This window comes from Ictidomys tridecemlineatus, chromosome 7 (assembly GCF_052094955.1).
Source record: "Ictidomys tridecemlineatus isolate mIctTri1 chromosome 7, mIctTri1.hap1, whole genome shotgun sequence".
NCBI classification, from domain to species: domain Eukaryota; kingdom Metazoa; phylum Chordata; class Mammalia; order Rodentia; family Sciuridae; genus Ictidomys; species Ictidomys tridecemlineatus.
The window spans coordinates 146,332,044-146,350,711 of NC_135483.1; the positions used below are offsets into that span (position 1 = coordinate 146,332,044).

At 40.4% G+C, this 18,668-nt stretch overlaps 1 protein-coding gene across 1 annotated transcript in view; it reads right to left on the reverse strand.

The window, feature by feature from the left end:
* Positions 1-18,668, reverse strand: part of Ttn (titin) — a 263,368-nt gene that overhangs the window by 177,122 nt on the left and 67,578 nt on the right. Inside the window, exons 48-85 of the mRNA XM_078017672.1 lie at positions 17,962-18,243; positions 17,575-17,853; positions 16,836-17,114; positions 16,460-16,738; positions 16,056-16,343; positions 15,664-15,942; positions 15,288-15,569; positions 14,917-15,195; positions 14,526-14,804; positions 14,146-14,424; positions 13,742-14,029; positions 13,333-13,611; positions 12,911-13,192; positions 12,532-12,810; positions 12,134-12,412; positions 11,744-12,022; positions 11,354-11,641; positions 10,836-11,114; positions 10,368-10,649; positions 9,073-9,351; positions 8,671-8,952; positions 7,735-8,013; positions 7,331-7,618; positions 6,909-7,187; positions 6,510-6,788; positions 6,123-6,401; positions 5,716-6,003; positions 5,307-5,594; positions 4,478-4,759; positions 3,901-4,179; positions 3,501-3,782; positions 3,099-3,377; positions 2,714-3,001; positions 2,251-2,529; positions 1,880-2,158; positions 1,493-1,771; positions 1,065-1,352; positions 634-921 (exon numbers count right to left, since the gene is read on the reverse strand). Coding sequence (XP_077873798.1) covers positions 634-921; positions 1,065-1,352; positions 1,493-1,771; positions 1,880-2,158; positions 2,251-2,529; positions 2,714-3,001; positions 3,099-3,377; positions 3,501-3,782; positions 3,901-4,179; positions 4,478-4,759; positions 5,307-5,594; positions 5,716-6,003; positions 6,123-6,401; positions 6,510-6,788; positions 6,909-7,187; positions 7,331-7,618; positions 7,735-8,013; positions 8,671-8,952; positions 9,073-9,351; positions 10,368-10,649; positions 10,836-11,114; positions 11,354-11,641; positions 11,744-12,022; positions 12,134-12,412; positions 12,532-12,810; positions 12,911-13,192; positions 13,333-13,611; positions 13,742-14,029; positions 14,146-14,424; positions 14,526-14,804; positions 14,917-15,195; positions 15,288-15,569; positions 15,664-15,942; positions 16,056-16,343; positions 16,460-16,738; positions 16,836-17,114; positions 17,575-17,853; positions 17,962-18,243 — 10,704 coding nt within the window. The remainder of the gene's footprint in view (positions 1-633; positions 922-1,064; positions 1,353-1,492; positions 1,772-1,879; positions 2,159-2,250; positions 2,530-2,713; positions 3,002-3,098; positions 3,378-3,500; positions 3,783-3,900; positions 4,180-4,477; positions 4,760-5,306; positions 5,595-5,715; positions 6,004-6,122; positions 6,402-6,509; positions 6,789-6,908; positions 7,188-7,330; positions 7,619-7,734; positions 8,014-8,670; positions 8,953-9,072; positions 9,352-10,367; positions 10,650-10,835; positions 11,115-11,353; positions 11,642-11,743; positions 12,023-12,133; positions 12,413-12,531; positions 12,811-12,910; positions 13,193-13,332; positions 13,612-13,741; positions 14,030-14,145; positions 14,425-14,525; positions 14,805-14,916; positions 15,196-15,287; positions 15,570-15,663; positions 15,943-16,055; positions 16,344-16,459; positions 16,739-16,835; positions 17,115-17,574; positions 17,854-17,961; positions 18,244-18,668) is intronic.

Consider the following 18,668-nt stretch of genomic DNA (forward strand, 5'->3'; position numbering starts at 1 on the left):
GCATGACTGTCTTCCATAATATCAGATACTGATGTGCTTCCCCTCAGCCCCTTGACTTCCACTATTATTTAAGCAGAGCTAGTGGAGGAAAAGAAGTTGACTTTATAATTAATCTGGATTCTTTTGGAAGGGCTTAAGAGTTTGGAGCTGAATTATGCCTTGGAGGGGGCAGAATCCATTCACATTCAGTAAGTACTGTGGAAAATAAATCATTTGAGATAAATTTCTTCTTTTTGTCCTCTGGTAACTTCATCCGAACTTGAGTTTTCTTGCAATTCTGTGAAAATTTTTTGTTTGCTATCTCCCTAGTCTCTATTTATACACTTTGAAAAGAAATTTTAAGTTCATGTTTTTCCCAGTTTTATATTGAAAAATCAGTCCTTATTTGGAAGGCCCTTGAGCCATTTGATTCTTTTTTCTTTTTTTTTTTTTTTAATTAAGTGGCTAGGGATTGAAACCAGTCTTATACATACTGGGCAAGTGCTCTATCACTGAGCTATACCTCCATGCCCCATTTGATCATTTCTAATCACTAGACCATGGTCCTATACATAGTTCTCAAGTATACCCACCCTCCTGTATCTTAAGACATTGAAAATATTAGAGTTGTTGGTACTCCACTCTGACAAGTACCTTGTACACCCAGCTGAGCAGAACAAGAGTCTTTTCCAGCAACATTGCTTGCATAGCAGGTATACTGCCCAGCATCGCCTTTGGCTACTTTGAGAACAGTCAGAGTGGCAGTATTTTCAACCAAAGTCATCTTGTAGTTGCCTCCAGGGCGAATCTCTCTGTTATCTTTGGCCCAGGTGATTTTGATTGGTGCAGTTCCAGTGACGTGACATTTAAAAGAACCACTTTCTCCAAGAGCAAGATCTACTGATACAGGTTTTAGATCAAAGAAAGGAGGCACTTCATGCTCTGAAAAGAATGAAGACCAACATGGCGATTTTAGTTGCCATGTTCCCAGATATGGAAAAGAAATTAAATGACAACAGTCCTTTGATGGCCAGAAGCAATGAAGCTGCTTTGTAATAAAGAGGGTAATATGATGTAATACTCACCTGAGAGAATGAGCTTGGCACTGGATGACGCAGTCCCAAGAGGATTGGAAGCTGAGCAATTGTACTGACCAACATGACTCTGGTCAGTTTGCAAAATCTGAAGAGTTGCTACATTATGAATAAAAGATGTTTGCAAATTAGAATCATCTTTCAAAAGTACCCCATCCTTGTACCAAGACACCTGAAGAGGTTCCGAGCCATTGATGCGACATTCAAATGCAACAGGGAAACCAAGAGTCTCATGAACATCCTTCAGTTTTCTTGCAAAGGAAGGTGGAAGTTTGCGCTCTGAAAAGAAGTTACAGATAATCCTTATTGACAAGAGAGCATACATCTCTAACATATCTCAACCCATTAAAATGCTGATGTTTCCAAGAAAATGAATCTGTCAACACATGGCAAGACTTGTTAAAGAAAACCATGGTCACCTTTGATAACAAGCACAGCTGAAGAAGCGACCGCACCCACGCTGTTCTCTGCCTTGCATGTATACTCTCCCACATCACTGTGATCCACTTTGTTGATGACTAAGGAGGCAACATTATTTTTGAATTGCATTTTGTATGCAGGAGCCGATCGTAGTTTTGTGTGCTCTTTGTACCAAGAGATTCTAATTTCTGGAGTTCCATCCACTTTACATTGTAAAGTTGTAGGCTCTCCAAGAGCTGCTTCCACATGTTCCAGAGGCTCAATAAAATAAGGTGGTTCTAAGGTAAAAAGGATGGTAATCAATCAATCATGCTAACTCAAAGAGGGCATTTCAGAAGGAAGAGAATAATAAAAAAATAATAATAAAGAGGTAACTGTCAACACACCTAAGACTGATACCAGAGCATCACAAATGTCTTGCCCAGCCTCATTTTCTATCAGGCAACTGTACTGTGCATAATCCTCTATTGTGCTTTCAAGAATTTCCAGTATGGAAGATTTTTCTGTCATGGTGATACTGCAGTTCTGAGACTGTGAAAGAGGAAACTCATTCTTCATCCAACTCACGGAGATGGGAGGTGTGCCAGTGAAGGTGGTCTCCAGAACTATGGGGTTTCCTGTTTCAACACTGAAATCAGCCAGTCTTTTCACGAAAGTGGCTGGTTCTATAAGAAGAAAACGTGAGGGCAAGTTATACCTTCAAATGAAGACTTAGGAAAATTTTTAAAAGATACAGGAATTGGAGAAAAGAGCAAACCTTTCACAAAAAGATGTGTGGTACAGGAAGCACTGCCAGCATCATTGGTAACAAGGCAAGAATAGTCTCCACTCTGCAGTGGCTCTACCTCAAACAATTCCAGTTCTGTGACAAAGCCTTCCAGAGAGATGGTGCAAGATTCCCCTGACACCAGTTCCCTGCTGCCTTTAAACCACTTGACCTTGAAGGGAGGGGTGCCTCTAATGACACTGGTGAATGTCAGGCTCATTCCTGGTAGAACTTCCACAGAATCAGGAGTTTGTTCAAAAGATGGTGGTTCTAGATACCCCAGGGGGTGGGGGAAGTGAAAGAGAGAGGAAAAAAAAAAAATTAAGTGAGAAGTGTGCTTACTCCTTAAAGAAAAAGGAAGACTAAAAGTGAAGACAAAACAAAGGAATTCCTGGCCAGGCAGGTGTTAGGCATGGGGAAGGAACCTTGCATTGCGCCTGTCCTTCACACTGACCTTGGACAGTCAGAACTGCAGAGCATTCATCAGAACCTGCCACGTTGGCAGCCACGCAGGTGTATGTGCCGGTGTCGGAGGGCTCCAGCGAGCTCAGTTTCAAAGTACAGACGTTTTCTGAAAAGCTGGATTGACATTTGGGCCCACTGACGATCTCATTTCCATCCTGAAACCAGCCTACCGAAATCGGGGCTGAGCCAGCGACTCTGCACTCCAGAACAGCTGAGGTGCCCAGGGAGGCGTGAGTGTCTTTCAGTTTGCGGATGAAGGACGGAGGCACGACCCGATCTATATGGAGAAGGGTAGTTTTCCATTTAAATTTTTTTTTTTATTTTTCCCCTTCAAGAAATAAATGGTGCATTTATAAACATCTCACTTTACTCACCAGAAACATGGACAGATACGGTACAGTTGCTTTTGCCAACACTGTTTTTCACTTCAAAGCTATATAACCCCTTGTCACTCATTTCCGTGCAAGGGATTTTAAGAGAAGCCACGTTTTTGATAAATGTAATGTGATGTTTGCTATCTGCAGATAATTCTCTTCCATCTTTGAACCATTTGGTTGAAAGTTCTGGTGTTCCAGCCACCACACACTCTAATGCAAAAGGATTTCCAGTAGTGACAGTCATAGGTTCTGGCTTCTCTATGATTCTGGCTGGTTCTAAAAGAAGAAGCATATTGCATTGAAAACAAAGTCACCATATTATAGCATTAAGAGTACTATTTGCAGAAAATGATCACTGGGGTCAATTAATTTTTTCATGGACTGTACTTTGCTACTAACCTAGTACAGTCAAGACTGCTGAGCACTCTCGCATGCCAGCATCATTTTTGATTTGGCACACATATTTTCCAGAATTGGATGCTTCTGGGCTTCCCAGTTGGAGGGTTGCGATGTTATCAATGAATGAAATCCGAATGTTTTCACTCTCTCTGATGACTTCACCTTTATCTTTCAGCCAGACCACAGATATTGGCTGGAAGCCTTCCACCACAGCCTGTAACTCAACGGCATCCCCAATAAGGGTGGAGGTGTCGCTTAACTTTTTCACAAAACGGGGAGGTTCTAATGGAAGAAATTGTGTAGAGGAAAAAAAAATGAGAATCATAGTCACATCAATTATTAGTCAAGCAAGAAGAGATTAAAGGGAAAGGCATGTATTTTTGTGTCCATGTATACAAACCTTTGAACTTGACTGTGCAAACACACGTGTCACTTCCCACCTCATTAGTGGCTTTGCAATGATACTCCCCTACATCGGAAGCTTCAAGGTTAAGAATATGAAGACTGGTATCAAAGTTTTTGGAAGTGATTTTAAATTTCTTGCTGCTTCGAACTTGTTTTCGGTCTTTCACCCACACCACTTCAAATGGTGGGGTTCCCGAAAGTTCACACTGGAGGATCACATCAGAACCTTTAAGGGCTCCTACCGGAGGAGGCTTCTGAATGAAAACAGGAGGTGCTACCAGAGGAAAAAAGATGACACACAATGAGAATATCTGCTTCCAAAAAAGATTTTTAAAAAATTCCTAGACTTTAGGTTTCTAGTTTCCAGTATCTAGAAATATCTCCTATCAATGTGGGATCATTAAGAGTGTCTGGTATGACCAAATGACACTACGGGTTGACCCAAGAAATTACAAATTCATGAAAACCAGCTCAAGAGTTGCAAGCAACCTTTCATTCTGAATCTCATAACACTACTAAGAAGGAATCCAAATTAGAGGGAAGGTAGGAAAAGGGAGCCAAGCATATCTAACCTTTAACCGTCAGTGAGGTGCTGCAGCTAGCGTCACCCACGCCATTATGAGCTTCACAGATGTAGTCCCCACTGTCCTCAGCACTGGCTTCATTGATGGTGAGCAGGGCCACAGAATTAACAAATGACATGTTGTATTTCCAACTTTCGTGGAGTTCACTGTCATTTCGGAACCATGAAACTTTGATCTCTGGGGAACCACTGATTTTACATTCCAGTTGGATAGATTCTCCCTGCTTTGCAACTTTGGAAGCATCTAGTTTCTTCACAAATTTTGGAGGTTCTATCAAACCAAAGGAAACAGTCGGTAAGGAATATTTACATGTTAAGATAGCCTATTTTTGTAGTTGAGCAGCCAATGAGTTCATATTTAAACTGGTTTATTTTTTAGATCATACTCTAATAAATTTATGGTAAAACAAGTTATCTTTTTATTAAATCCTATTTTAATATTTTAATAGAGAATTCAGTTGATATACTGTAGTCTGGATATGTAAGTTAAAACATACTAGCTAATATGTTACATATGGATTTGATCCAAATTTAGCAAGATGAATCAAAGGGTCATAACAGAAAAAGGATGAAAAGGGAGAATGTATAGTTGAAACAACATTTGACAAAGACCAATGAAACAATACTCTTTGGCAAGGTTACACTTAGAATATACTAACTTAAGGAATAACAGAGAAAACAGATCTTTGGTTAATATTGCCTCCAACAATTCTAACATGATCCAATTAGTTCATCTCAAACATTTAAAAACTAAGAAAAATTTTCAAAGACAATAATTTAAACACAGGAAAGAATAAACACTGGTCTATGACAGATACCTTTCACACTGAGTTGAGCTGAACACATGTCTTTGCCAACATCATTAGTGGCTTGGCAAGTGTATTGACCAGAGTCTCCTTTGCCTACTTTGAGAATTCTCAGGTGAGGAGTGTTGCCCACACAGGTGATTGTATAATTTCCTCCAGGACGGATCTCCTTGTTGTCTTTTGACCAAGTGATTCGCATTGGTTGGGCACCAGTAACATGACACTCAAAATCAGCACTCTCTCCAGCAATGACATCTATTGATACGGGCTTGATGTCAAAGAAGGGAGATTTCTTAGGTTCTGGAAGATGAGAAGAAAGGGCAATGTATATTTCTGTGCTTTTTCTTGTAGGTCATTTCTACTTTGACAATGAAATAGAAAATCATGGTTTGCAAAGAGAAAGGGTGACAGGGGAACAAACCTCTGGCTGTCAGTCTAGCACTAGAAGATGCTGTTCCAAGTGGATTGGAGGCTGAGCAAGAATACTGGCCAGAGTGACTCAAGTCAGTCTGCAAAATTTTCAGAGTTGCCACATTATCTACGAATGATGTCTGTAGATTTTCGTCATCTCTTAAAAGTACCCCATCTCTGTACCAGCACACTTGGATGGGGGCGGAGCCATTTAGTCGACAAGTGAGTGTAACAGGTAACCCAACAGTTTGTTCAATGTCCTTTAATTGTCTTGCAAAGGAAGGTGGGAGTTGGCGCTCTGTAGGAAGACAAGTAAGACTTGAGGCATTAGTAGTGGAATTGAGAAGTTTCTCACCAAGAAGTTGTGAGAAAATTAGAGGGAAAAAAAGAAATCACTTATGTGTAAAATAATATCACCTTGAATTCTGAAGACAGTTGTGGAAGAAGCAGATCCTATGCTATTTTCTGCTTTACATGTGTACTCTCCACTATCGTTGATATTCACTTTGTTAAAAACAAGTGTGGCCACATTGTTTGTAAAGTAGGTCCTGTATTCAGGAGTTGACCGTAACTTGGTATCTCCCTTGTACCAAGACACTGTAATCTCTGGTGTCCCAGCAACTTGGCATTGCAAAGAAACTGAATCTCCAACTGATGCCTCCAGAGGTTCCAGTTCCGATATAAAATAAGGTGGTTCTAAAGAAGAAAGTCTCACAATCAGAAAATGGAATTAAAGAAAACCAAACCAACCATGCTCTATTCTAGAGGAATGCAAAACATATGGGAGAGAATAAGGTAACACACCTAATGTAGAAACCAGAGCTTCACACACATCCCTTCCTGCTTCATTTTCAACCTCACAGGAATAGTGTCCTGCATCTCTTTTTGTGCTATTCAGAATTTCCAGGATGCAAGTTTTCTCTGTTGTGACTACATTGCACCTTTCAGATGGAGATATGCTAACACCATCCTTTTTCCAGGTGACTGAGATGGGAAGTGTTCCAGTGTAGGTGCTCTCCAGAATTATAGACTTCCCTGGTTCTACAGAATGATCGCTTAATTTCTTCACAAACGTAGCTGGTTCTGGTAAGTGACAAAGCACAGCAGTTAAACACACACACAACAACAACAACAACAAAACAATCCCACAATGGTGTCAATGTATAGGAAACAGGATGAGCAAGTGAATGCACTTGAACAAACCTTTTACAAAAAGACGCGTAGTGCAGGATGCCTGGCCAGCATTGTTGGACACCACACAGGTATATTCCCCACTCTGAGATATGTCAATATTAAATAACTCCAGTTCTGCCACAGTGTCTTCAAAGTAGATGTTGCACCTATCTCCTTTCACCAGTTCTCTGGCACCTCTGAACCAGCCAACCTTGAATGGTGGGGTTCCTCGAATAACACTTGTGAAGGTTACATTTTTGCCTGGTAGTACTTCCAGAGGTTCAGGTTCTTTCACAAAAGAGGGTGGTTCTGTACATAAATGTGAGAGACAAATGATCCTGTGATGCTTGAATTTGGTTGCAATTTTGAATAAAATATAAGAGCACTTTTGGATGTATATCAATATGGTAGGAATTTATAAGAAATTCCTTAAGAAGTTGACAGACACTGACCTTGTACAGTCAACACTGCACGGCATTCATCTGACCCAGCGACATTAGCAGCTACACATGTGTAATTGCCCATATCTGAGGAGTCCAGAGAATTCAACTGCAATGTGCAAACATTATCTGAAAATGTGGTTTGGTACTTTGCTCCACTGACAATCTTAGTCTTCTCATGAAACCAGGCAACAGAGATAGGTGATGATCCTGCTACTTTGCATTCCAAGATGCAAGAAGCACCCAGGACCCCACCAGTGTCTTTCAGTCTTCGTGTGAAGGAAGGAGGAACCATGCGGTCTGTATGAGGAAAGGCAAGAGACTCATTGTGATTTGAAAGAATAGAAGAGATTGAAAGAAGAAAAACTTGTAAAAGGAATTTGTATAAACAACAAAAGGAAAACACCAGAACTAACCTGAAACATCAACCACAGCTGTGCAGCTACTTTTCCCAACATTGTTTTGAACCTGGAAGGTGTATGTGCCTGCATCTTGCCTCTCCACTGAGAGAATCTTTAAGGAAGAGATTTTGTTGTAGAAGCTAAACTTGTGTTTTTGGCTGCTGGTCAACAACTTCCCGTCCTTGTACCATTCGACGGAGAGTTCAGGAGTGCCAGCCACCTTACACTCCAAAGTGCACGTTTCTCCTACTGTCACTGTCATCGGTCCTGCCTTCTCGACAATGACTGCGGGCTCTGAAATACAACGTGATACCTATCTGTCAAAGTTGAGAATCTATAATTTACATGTGGTCATAAATTTATGGCAGTTATTATTTGTGTACTACTTGACTCGAAAACAGTTTTGACAGTGGACATTAGACAACATGTTCAATTTGTCCTTGACCTCTTTGGAGCAATGTCTACCTGCTATTTTGAATCACTTGATATTTCTGTTCTACTTTAAGTTATTATTCAGATAGCTCCCAAATTAATATTAAAATGAAATTTAATATTCCCAAAGATGAAAGTTTAAGTCTTTCCTATCAGACGTTGCTCATTGGAGTTCTTATCAACTTTAACAAAACTATTACTTTGGAAACAAATTTCCTCGCAACATATGCTGAAATCCTAATTAATTCATGCTTAAACAAGAGAGTCAAAATTATATTTGCTAATCCATCAAGAAAAGTAGTATATACACAATAAAACAAATGGCTAGCTTTTGTTTTGAACCTGGAAGGTTTATAGAAACAGAAAAGAGTGTTTGAAAGATCAGTTAGTTCTTTCCCCTAAATTTTCCAAATAGGTGAGGGTCAATACAGGTCTAGAAGAAAGTCAGAAAAAGAGATTCTGCCTGTAAGTCACTTCAGCACTTGGCACCAGTTTCTATCAGGGGACTTTTGTACCAACCTAAGACAGTCAGTGTGGCCATGTTCTCTCTCATTCCACCATCGTTCTTAACTTGGCAGATATATTTTCCAGCATTAGCTGGCTCTGCTTTTGCAAACTGCAGAGTTGCAACATTTTCCACAAATGTAATTCTGATGTTTTCACTTTCTCTAACCACTTCTTCTTTCTCTTTCAGCCACTGGACGGAAATTGGCTGGGCGCCTTCTATGAATGCTTGTAATTCAGCGGGCTCGCCAGCTACGACAGTGAGGCTGCTCACTTTGGAAATGAATTTTGGAGGTTCTGAACAGGAAAAGATGGATGGAGATTGTTGAAAAAATTGCTCAGATAATAGAAGAGAGAAAAGAAATGAGTATTTTGCAGATTCCTGACATTTCTGCCATGTGCAAGAAATATGCTTACCTTTTAATTTTATGGTACAAATGCAAGTATCACTTCCTACTTCATTCTGTGCTTTGCAGTGGTATTCACCAATGTCAGAAGATTCAACATTAAGAATGTGAATACTTGCATGGAAGTTTTTAGATGCAATCTTATATTTCTTGCTGCTTCGGAGTTGCCTCTTGTCTTTGTACCATACCACCTCAAATGGTGGTGTTCCAGAAAGTTCACATTCAAGACTAACTTCAGTATTTTTAAGGGTTTCAACTACAGGAGGGAAACTGCTAAACACAGGTGGTTCTGTAAAAAACAAGAATGTCTCATGAATTGGGCTATTTAATTTTATTAAATAAAAATTTTTTATTTCTTTGTTCTTAAATTGGAAGATTTAAGATACTATAGTGGGTTAGTAGTGTCTAGCATTAGCACCATTGAGGAAGAAGAACTTCTGAGAGGCCATTAACCTTTACAAGGCAATCAACTCATGGGTAGAAAACCCATGTAGATCCTAGATCATGACTGAGCAGGTCAACATTCTGTCTATTGCACCTTACCAATTTATCTTGGACTACAAAGACAGACAAGAAGCTTACAAGCAAACAAACATATTAATAAATATTAATACTTCATGATTTCCATGAAGTATGGAATTCTGACTTCAGGATTGGAATTTTTTTTGTTTGTATGCTTTACAACTGAGATATCTGGAAATCATCCGAACTAAGTCTTCCACTTCAGCAAATGGTTCTTGCAATCATTGTCTTACAAGATGATAAACTTGAGCTTTGTGACAAAAAATACTGGAAAATTGCAGCCGAAAACACTAGCACTATTTGCACCAATGTGCCATCAGTTGCATTTTTAATGGAACCAATTCTTGAGAAGAGGGAAAAATATTATTGTCCCTTTTAAATTTAATGTTAAAACTTCTACTACTAACACATTGCATATATATCCTTGTTATGCTACAGATTATTGTAAGGATGATAATGGTTTTGGAAGGTGACTGAAGGCAAAAATTAATTTTAAAATGCCTATTTTGTGTGTATGCACTTTTGAATCATCATCAAATTTGATGTTTGGCCATGTTGTGGTGCTCAGAATTATGGCATTGGAATAACAGGAAAAATATCTCAAAATGCCTTGCTATACATAAGCAAAGCTTAAGAAGCTGTAACATCTATAAAAGGGAATAATGCCAGCTTAGGAAAATAGTCTATGATCTGAAATGGAAACTAAAATTGCAATAAAGAACAAAAGAACAAAGAACTCTGATGTGCAGGGTAGGAGAAGAAATGTAAGGATGAGATTTCTACCTTTTACTATGACCTTGGTACTGCAGCTTGTGCTGCCTGCAGGATTCTGAGCCTCACAAATGAAATCTCCACTATCCTCAGTACTGAGATTGTTCATCTGTATGACAGCCACTGAGTCGATGAAGGTCATTCGGTATTTATCACTGGCTGGGAGTTCATGCTCATTTCTATACCACACAACTTTGATTTCTGGAGATCCAGTTATCTTGCATTCAAGTCGTGAGGAGTCACCTGCTTTCACTATTTTGGATGCTTCTAATTTCTTCACAAACTTTGGTGGTTCTAGAGAGTCAGGAAAAGGGAGATTATGAGGGTACAGAAATGAATAACAAGTTAGAAAGAAACATGGCAAACACAGTCAAATTCTGGCAAAGACAGTCTACTGTGTTAGAAAGATGCATTAACAGAGTACAGCAAGAACCAGAGACATGGGTCAGACAGAAACATAAAACAATAAAACTTGCACACCTGTCACAAGCAACATCGTGGTACAAGAGTCGCTACCAACATCATTGGTAACTTGGCAAGTATATTGTCCAGTCTTGGAAGCATCCACTGAATAGAGATTTAAGAAGCTAGTTGACCCTTCCAAGCCAATGAAACATTTAGGTCCAGAGGCAAGTTCCACATCATCCTTAAACCATTTTATTTTAAATGGTGGTGTTCCTTTTAGTACTGCCTTAAATTCCACTGTAGAATCAGGTATGGCTTGTTGTCGCTCAGGTTTTACTAGGAAGCTTGGTGGTTCTATAGATTTTAAGAGAGATATATTTAATTATATTCCTTGTAGCCGAATTATTTTGATAGTTTAGGAAATATAAGAAAATACTCCTAAAAAGAGGTAATAACTCAATATTTCTTGAACACAATGAATATGTGTCTAAAGGAACAGAATTATGATTTAAGCTCTAAAGGACACAAGGATATGTGATATATTTTTAAAGCATTCACAAAGAAGAATCAAGAGGAGGTAAAGAAATGCTAACCTTTCACAGTTAAGATGCCACTGCATGCATCATCTCCTGCTACATTTGACACTTTGCATGTGTAATTTGCAGTGTCTTCTAATTCCAGATTATTAACTTCCAGTGACATGGTGTTTTCATGACATACAAGTCTGTATTTTGCACTTGTAGATATTTCTTTCCCATCTTTAAACCACTGAGCACTAATAGGAAGTGAACCAGAAACTTTGCATTCCATATGAATAGAAGAGCCCAGAACTTTATCCATTTTGGTCAATTTTTTGGTGAAGGATGGAGGAATGTTTTCATCTATTCAATGCAAACAACACAATATATCTATTAGTCTGTTGCTCTTTGCTTACAAAGAACATAATATAAATAAGGGAAGCTGACTGGGGCAAATATACACACCTAGCACTCTGAGGTAGGCGTCACAGCTACTGCTTCCAAAGTCATTTTCTACTTTGAAAGTATATTGACCGCTGTCTTGCTTCATTACTGATTGAATCCTAAAACTGGCCACATTATTTTCAAAACTCATTGAGAAATATCTACTGGGTACAACTGGTTTCCCATCTTTAAGCCATTTCACTTTGAGTTCCGGTGTTCCAGCTACAACACACTCCAAGGTCACGGGGTCTTTCTCAGTAACATCGACTGATTTGGCTTTCTCTATGATTTGAGCAGGTTCTGAAGTAAGAATGGAAATAGGGATGAGTTACACTGATAATTCCACTGGAACTAAGGGGTGCCTATGAATTGTCTCCATTGACTAACGTTGAGAGAGGACAGCTTACAAACCTTGCACTAAAAGGAAAGCATAACATCTCTCGGCTCCGGACTCATTCTTGGCTTGACACGTGTATCTCCCACTGTGTCCGTTATCCACGCTTCTGATTTGAAGTGAGGCCACATTGTTCACAAATGAAATATGAGTGTTGTCATCTTCGTCAAGAATCTGATCATCCTTTAGCCAGATTACAGAGATGGGGGGAGAACCAGCCACCGTACCCTGAAAAGTGGCAGAACTCTTCAAGACTGTGGTGACATTTTCTATTTTCTTGGTGAACGAAGGTGGTTCTGTGGTCAAATAAAAGAGGATGAAATAAAGAGGTCTGTTTTAACTCCTACCCACCATTAAGAAATGAAAGAGCACTCAGGGTATTTATCTGGTAGCCTGTTTCTTGTAAAGAACTGACCTTTCAGCGCAACTCTGGTACTGCTGGAACAGCTGCCACCCTCATTGGCTACAATGCACTGATATTCACCCGTGTCTGAAGGGTCACACTTGGTTATATGGAGGTTAAACACGGACACTCTGTCCGTCAGGGTGTATTTTTTGCCACTTCGAATTTCCTTGTTATTCTTCAGCCAAGTGACTTCAAATGGAGACGTTCCTGTGACTTCGCACTCTAGCTCCACATCACTATCTTTCACTACTTCCACGGGCTTCAGCTCCCTGATAAAGGTGGGGGGCTCTAAAGATTCGAAAGAAGACAGACAGCAGCTTATTCAAGGGAAGCCCAGGGCCCATCAGGCAGCCCAGCCAAAATGGAAAAGCAGATTCCCATAACCAACCTTTCACTTTTAATTCAATGCTGCAGCTTGCTGTGCCTGCATCATTTCGAGCTTCACAGACATAAGTCCCACTATTTTCTACCCTGGCGCCAGAAATCTGGAAGGTGGCTAAACCATCCATGAAGGAAATGCCATGCTTCCTAACGTCTGTTATTTCATTCCCATCCAGATACCAAGAAACTCTGATTTCTGGGGTGCCCGTTATTTGGCATTCGAACGTTGTTGATTGTCCATTCCTCAGCACTAACACTGGACTGGGCTTCTTAATGAATTGAGGAGGTTCTAAAGATGAAAGAAAGGGATGATGTTGAACATTTTTTAAAAACAAAGTCTAACCAGCAAAATGGCTTTCTTAATAAATGTCTTCCCTCCCCCAAGAAAATCTAGATAAGTAAGAAAATAAGGTGATGGAGAGACCAGACCTTTTACAAAAAGGGTGGCTTTACTAGTTGCTGTGCCAACATCATTGCTTAGTTGGCAAATGTAGGTGCCCGAGTCAGCAGCCTTCGCTGAAAAGAGTTCTAAAATGGTGGAGGTGTCGTCCTTCCAAACAGAGCGAGCTGCTCCCGAGTGCAACTCTTTGTTGTCCTTAAACCACTTTATGGTCATGGGCGCAGTGCCACCCACAAGAGCCTTTAATTGAACCCTCGTACTGGGATTGACATCTTGTGACTGTGGCTTTTCCACGAAGTAAGGAGGTTCTGGGGTGAAAGAAAAAATAAGCAAAAGGAGAGGGGAAGATTTATTTTGGAATTGAGCAATGAAGGTCAGAATTAAGGCATGAAAGAGCAATAAATTCCTAATAGGTGACGAAGAAAGCTGCCGACCGACCTTTGACTGTCAGATGGCCACTGCACTGGTTGTGTCCTGCCTTATTGGTGGCAGAACAAGTGTATGTCCCGCTGTCGGAACCTTCCAGCTGACTGATTTCCAAGAAGGCCGTATTGTCATGGAAAGAGAATTTGTACTTTTCGCTAGCTGATATTTCTTGGTCATCTTTGAACCATTGGATGCTTATAGGATGTGACCCAGCCACTATACATTCTAAGTCGATAAAAGACCCTTTAATACTGTCCATTTTCTTCAGCTTTTTGGTGAATGAAGGAGGTATGATAAGATCTATCCAATACAAAAAAAAAAAAGTCAGGTTAATTTGTCAAAAAAAATTTTTTTTCTGTTAAATTAAAAGAGAGGAAGGAGTACAGAAAGGCCCGGGTCTCTGGAGAAATACCAACCTAATACATTAATGTTAGCCTTGCAACTGCTTCTCCCAACATCATTTTGGACCTCAAAAGTGTATTCTCCACTATCTTTCTTTTCTGTAGAAATAATCTTCAGTATTGACACTGTGTCAGTGACACTGATTTTATATTTGGGGCCCAGGGTCAGTTCTTGGCCATCTTTAAACCATTTGGCTATAATCTCCTTAGTCCCTGAAAATTTAACTTGCAAAGTGGCTGGGTCTCCTTGGGTGACGTCTATGGACACAGCCTCCTCGGTGATGGTTGCAGGTTCTGCAGAAAACAAAGGGATAGATGTGGGCTGTGAACTGCTCTGCTGAACGGCTCACATCTACATTTCGTCCTCAAACCTGAGGCAAGCTTTGTGAACCAACCTTTTACTGACAGTAACGCAGAGCATCTTTGTATTCCTGCATCGTTTTTGGCCTGACAGACGTATTTCCCATCATGCTTCACTTCAATGCCACTGAGGTACAGACTGGCCACATTGTTCTCAAAGGTCATTCTTATATTATCATCTTCAGTGACTTCATCGTTGTCTTTTAACCAAGTCACTGTGATTGGCAAGGAGCCCTTCAGAGTGGCCTGGAAGGCAGCCGTGCCTCCTCGGAGGGAGCTGGTGCTTTCGATCTTCTTTACAAAGGATGGAGGTTCTAACAGAAGAATGAATTCTCGATCAATACCAGCTTTATGGCAAAACCCAGCTTTTTCTCTTAAGAACTGACTCTACAGAAGAGACAATCCATCCTTTGGACTGACACTAACCTCTTAATGTCACCCTGGCACTGCAGGTGCTGCTGCCCACCTCGTTGGTCACCCGGCACTGATATTCACCAGCATCTGCAGCTACGAACTTGAGGATCTGCAGGCTCACCAACTGATCCTGAATGAAGGTTTTATATTTTCTACCACTTCTCAAGACTGTGTTGTCTTTGAACCAGGTGATTTCAAAGGGAGGTGTGCCTGCCACCTCGGCCAGCAACATGACATCATATTCTTTCAACACTTCAACTGGCTTAAATTCCTTGGTAAAGTAAGGTGACTCTATAGTGAAAAAGGAATGGTTTGGGTTAACCAGGAGGGATCTGTGCTATGGGCCACAAATTTGGAAACCCAAGGACAGAGTGAACACAAACCTTTGACTATTACAATGCTGCTACAGTGGTCACTGCCAGCCTCATTTTGAGCTTCACACATATATTCACCACTGTCTTCAGTGCCAACATCTGTAAGTCTTAGAACTGCAGTGGACTCCACAAAAGACATTTTGTGTTTGTTGCTCTCCTTGATTTCTCTATCATTCACAAACCACGTTATTTTAATTGGAGGGGTACCAGTTACTTTGCAGACTAGCTGGGTGGCATCTCCCTTCTTTAACAGCTGTGAGGGTTCTAATTTTTCAATAAATGTGGCAGGTCCTGTGGAAGGCAGGAAGTGATTAAGAAACATGAGAAAGAGGAAAGAATCGACATAGCAAAAGTAGCACAAAGATGTCAAGAAAACAATGCAAACCTTTTACAAATAAGTTTGCACTGCATTCCACGCTTCCGGCGACATTGCTGACTTTGCATGTATATGTTCCCGAATCGGAGGTTTTTACTGCGTAGAGTTCCAGGGAACTCTCTAAAGCTTCTCTGGTAATATAGCAGCTTCCACCAGAGACCAGCTCTTTGTCACCCTTGAACCATCTGATGGTGAGAGGAGTAGATCCTTGAAAAGTGCTCTTCAGGCACACTGCTGAACCAGGCAGAACATCCCTGGATCCTGGTTTAGTTACAAAACTGGGTGGTTCTGAAGAAGAGGTATAAGAGAATTTTAAAGAGTTAAGAAGTGGGATATAAGGGAAGAAGACTCAATTTGAACATTGTCTAGAGTATGAATGGAATGCAAAGTCTCCAGCCAACCTTGCACAATCAGGGCTCCGCTGCTTTCTTTGCTTCCCACAGAATTTGTAGCTCGACAAGTGAAATTTCCTGCATCATTCATGTCTACTCTGCTGATCTCCAAAGAGGCTGTGCCTTCCACAAATGCTATTCTGTATTTGTCAGAAGAGGCTATTTCTTTACCATCCTTAAACCAGGACACCCTCATGGGGAGGGAGCCAGCGATTTTGCAGTCCAGCCTGCAGGAACCGCTAACAATGCTATCCACATTGCGCAAAGGTTTGGTGAAAAACGGAGCAATGTCTCGATCTGTTGGTGGCAGAAGAAGGACATAAGGATTAATATGGAAAAATGCTCCATGGTTAACTTTGGCCATTTGTTAGGTTTTAAAGAAATGTGTAATGTAGTTTCCTAAAAATACTAACCTAATACTGTGAAGGTTGTCTCGCAAGAGCTACTGCCCACTTCGTTGGAAATTTCAAATGTGTATTGGCCACTATCATGCAGTTCAGCGGAATAAAATTTGAGTTGGGCAACATTGTTTTTAAAACTTATGCGGTACTTTTTACTGGCAGCCAAAGGTCTCCCATCTTTGTACCATTTGGGCTTGAGTTCAGGGGTGCCTGCGACAGTGTACTCCAGTGTGGCTGGGTCTCCTGCTGTCACCTGGATCAGTTCTGCTCGCTCAATGATTTTGGCAGGTTCTAAAATGGTATTGAATAGTTAGGATCCCTAAGTGTGAATGACAGTTTCACTTTAAATGGAAAGAATAATATAAAGTTAAAATGTTCCTACACAAACCTTTAACTATTAGCTCCCCAACTGATGTTTGGCTTCCGGCTTCATTTTCAGCCAGACATGTGTATTTGCCACCAAAGCTAATTTGAACATCAGGGATGATTAAGACTGCAACACCGTTGGTAAAGCTCATTTTGATTTTTCCATCTTCTTTAATGATCTCTTGTCCTTTCATCCAGGTGACAGAAATGGGTTCTGACCCTCTTACCGCAGCTTGTAAAGTAACAGTTTGTCCTGCGAGTGCCGTAAAGTCATCTACTTTCTTGACAAAGGTGGGTGGTTCTAGTTAAAGAGAGCATACAGTGATCAATTCCCAGACCCTCTCAACACTATCTGTATTTAAGAGTTTTATCTAGATTACATTTATTTTTTTCCCCCAATACTGGTATTTCATAGTGTTGGTTAATTAGAAGAAGAAAGAGCATACAAGAAGAATTAACAATCTCATCAAGAGACAGAAGCATAGAAGATAAATCTTATCAATGGAACAAAATGCCTATTATGTCATTCTCCTTTGCTATCAAATAAATAAATATTGACACTGGTATCAGGATACAGATATACAGATGGTGTGTCAGCCTCTGACTTTGCTCCCTGGGCCCCAAGTGAAACCAACCCCTCCCCCCCCCAAAAAAAAAAGTTTAAAGGATAGGCCAGTAGAAGAAGTACAAGTTTCCCTTCCATGGCTAAGAAAGCCATTTGTACAATGTCTTAGAGAGACAGCGGTTTTCCACACACTGACCTTTTAACAACTGTGTTGCGACGCAGCCGCACTTCCCGACTTCATTAGCAACCACACATTCATATTCACCAACGTCCGCGCTATTGAAAGAAAAGATTTCCAGAGACACCAGGGACTTCTGGGAAAACAGCCTGTATTTTTTACTACTTCGAATTTGCTTCTTATCTTTAAACCAGCTAATTTCAAATGGTCCCGTGCCCGAGATTTCACACTGAAGCAGGGCATTTGTTCCTCGCACTATGTCTGCAGGCTCAAGAGTTTTGATGAAAGAAGGAGGTTCTACAAAAGCACGAGAGCATTGTATCAGTAAGATGTCACAAGCAATTGAAAAGGAAATCTTTTCACAGGGAAAAAAAAATATGAGGGACTGTAACCGGGCACACAAACCTTTGATCACTATCTCAGTGCTGCAGCTATCACTGCCAACCTCATTGACCGCTTCGCAGGAGTAACTCCCGCTGTCTTCCACTTTGACATCCGTGATGTCGAGGATAGCCTCGGAATTGACAAAGGACATTCTGACCGTGTTACTTTCACTAAGTTCTTTGTTGTTTTTAAACCAAGTCACCTGGATCACAGGTGAGCCTTTCAGCTTGCAATGTAGGCGTGCTGATTCACCTGGGAGCATTAAATAAGAGGGATCCACCTTCTTCACAAAGGATGGTGGCTCTACATGAAGTTTACAAAAGAGAAAAAGGGGAAAAGAGAGCTGAAACCTACGCTCCACAAAAGAAAAGCGGACGTAGACAACAAAAAGACTGAACACACAGAAAATATTTTCATGGAATTTCTGAAAAAAAGAAACAGTGGGACAAACCATAGCTTTTCATCATTCAAAAAACATGTCCACAGTCTTCTGGATTAAAAAAGAAAGCCAACAAACTATATCTATACAACACATAGATTTTATAAAAGACAATAAAGAATTTCTAGACACAAAAGTTCTTAGAAGAAATTTTAAGCAAGCTTCTTTGTCTGTAATGACAGACAGTTTTAACAGAAGTAAGCAGATTCTGAAGATTGAAAAACATAAAAATCAAACAGTGCTAGGACTACCCCCAGACCCAAGCATTTGCTAAATGCAATTATTTTAA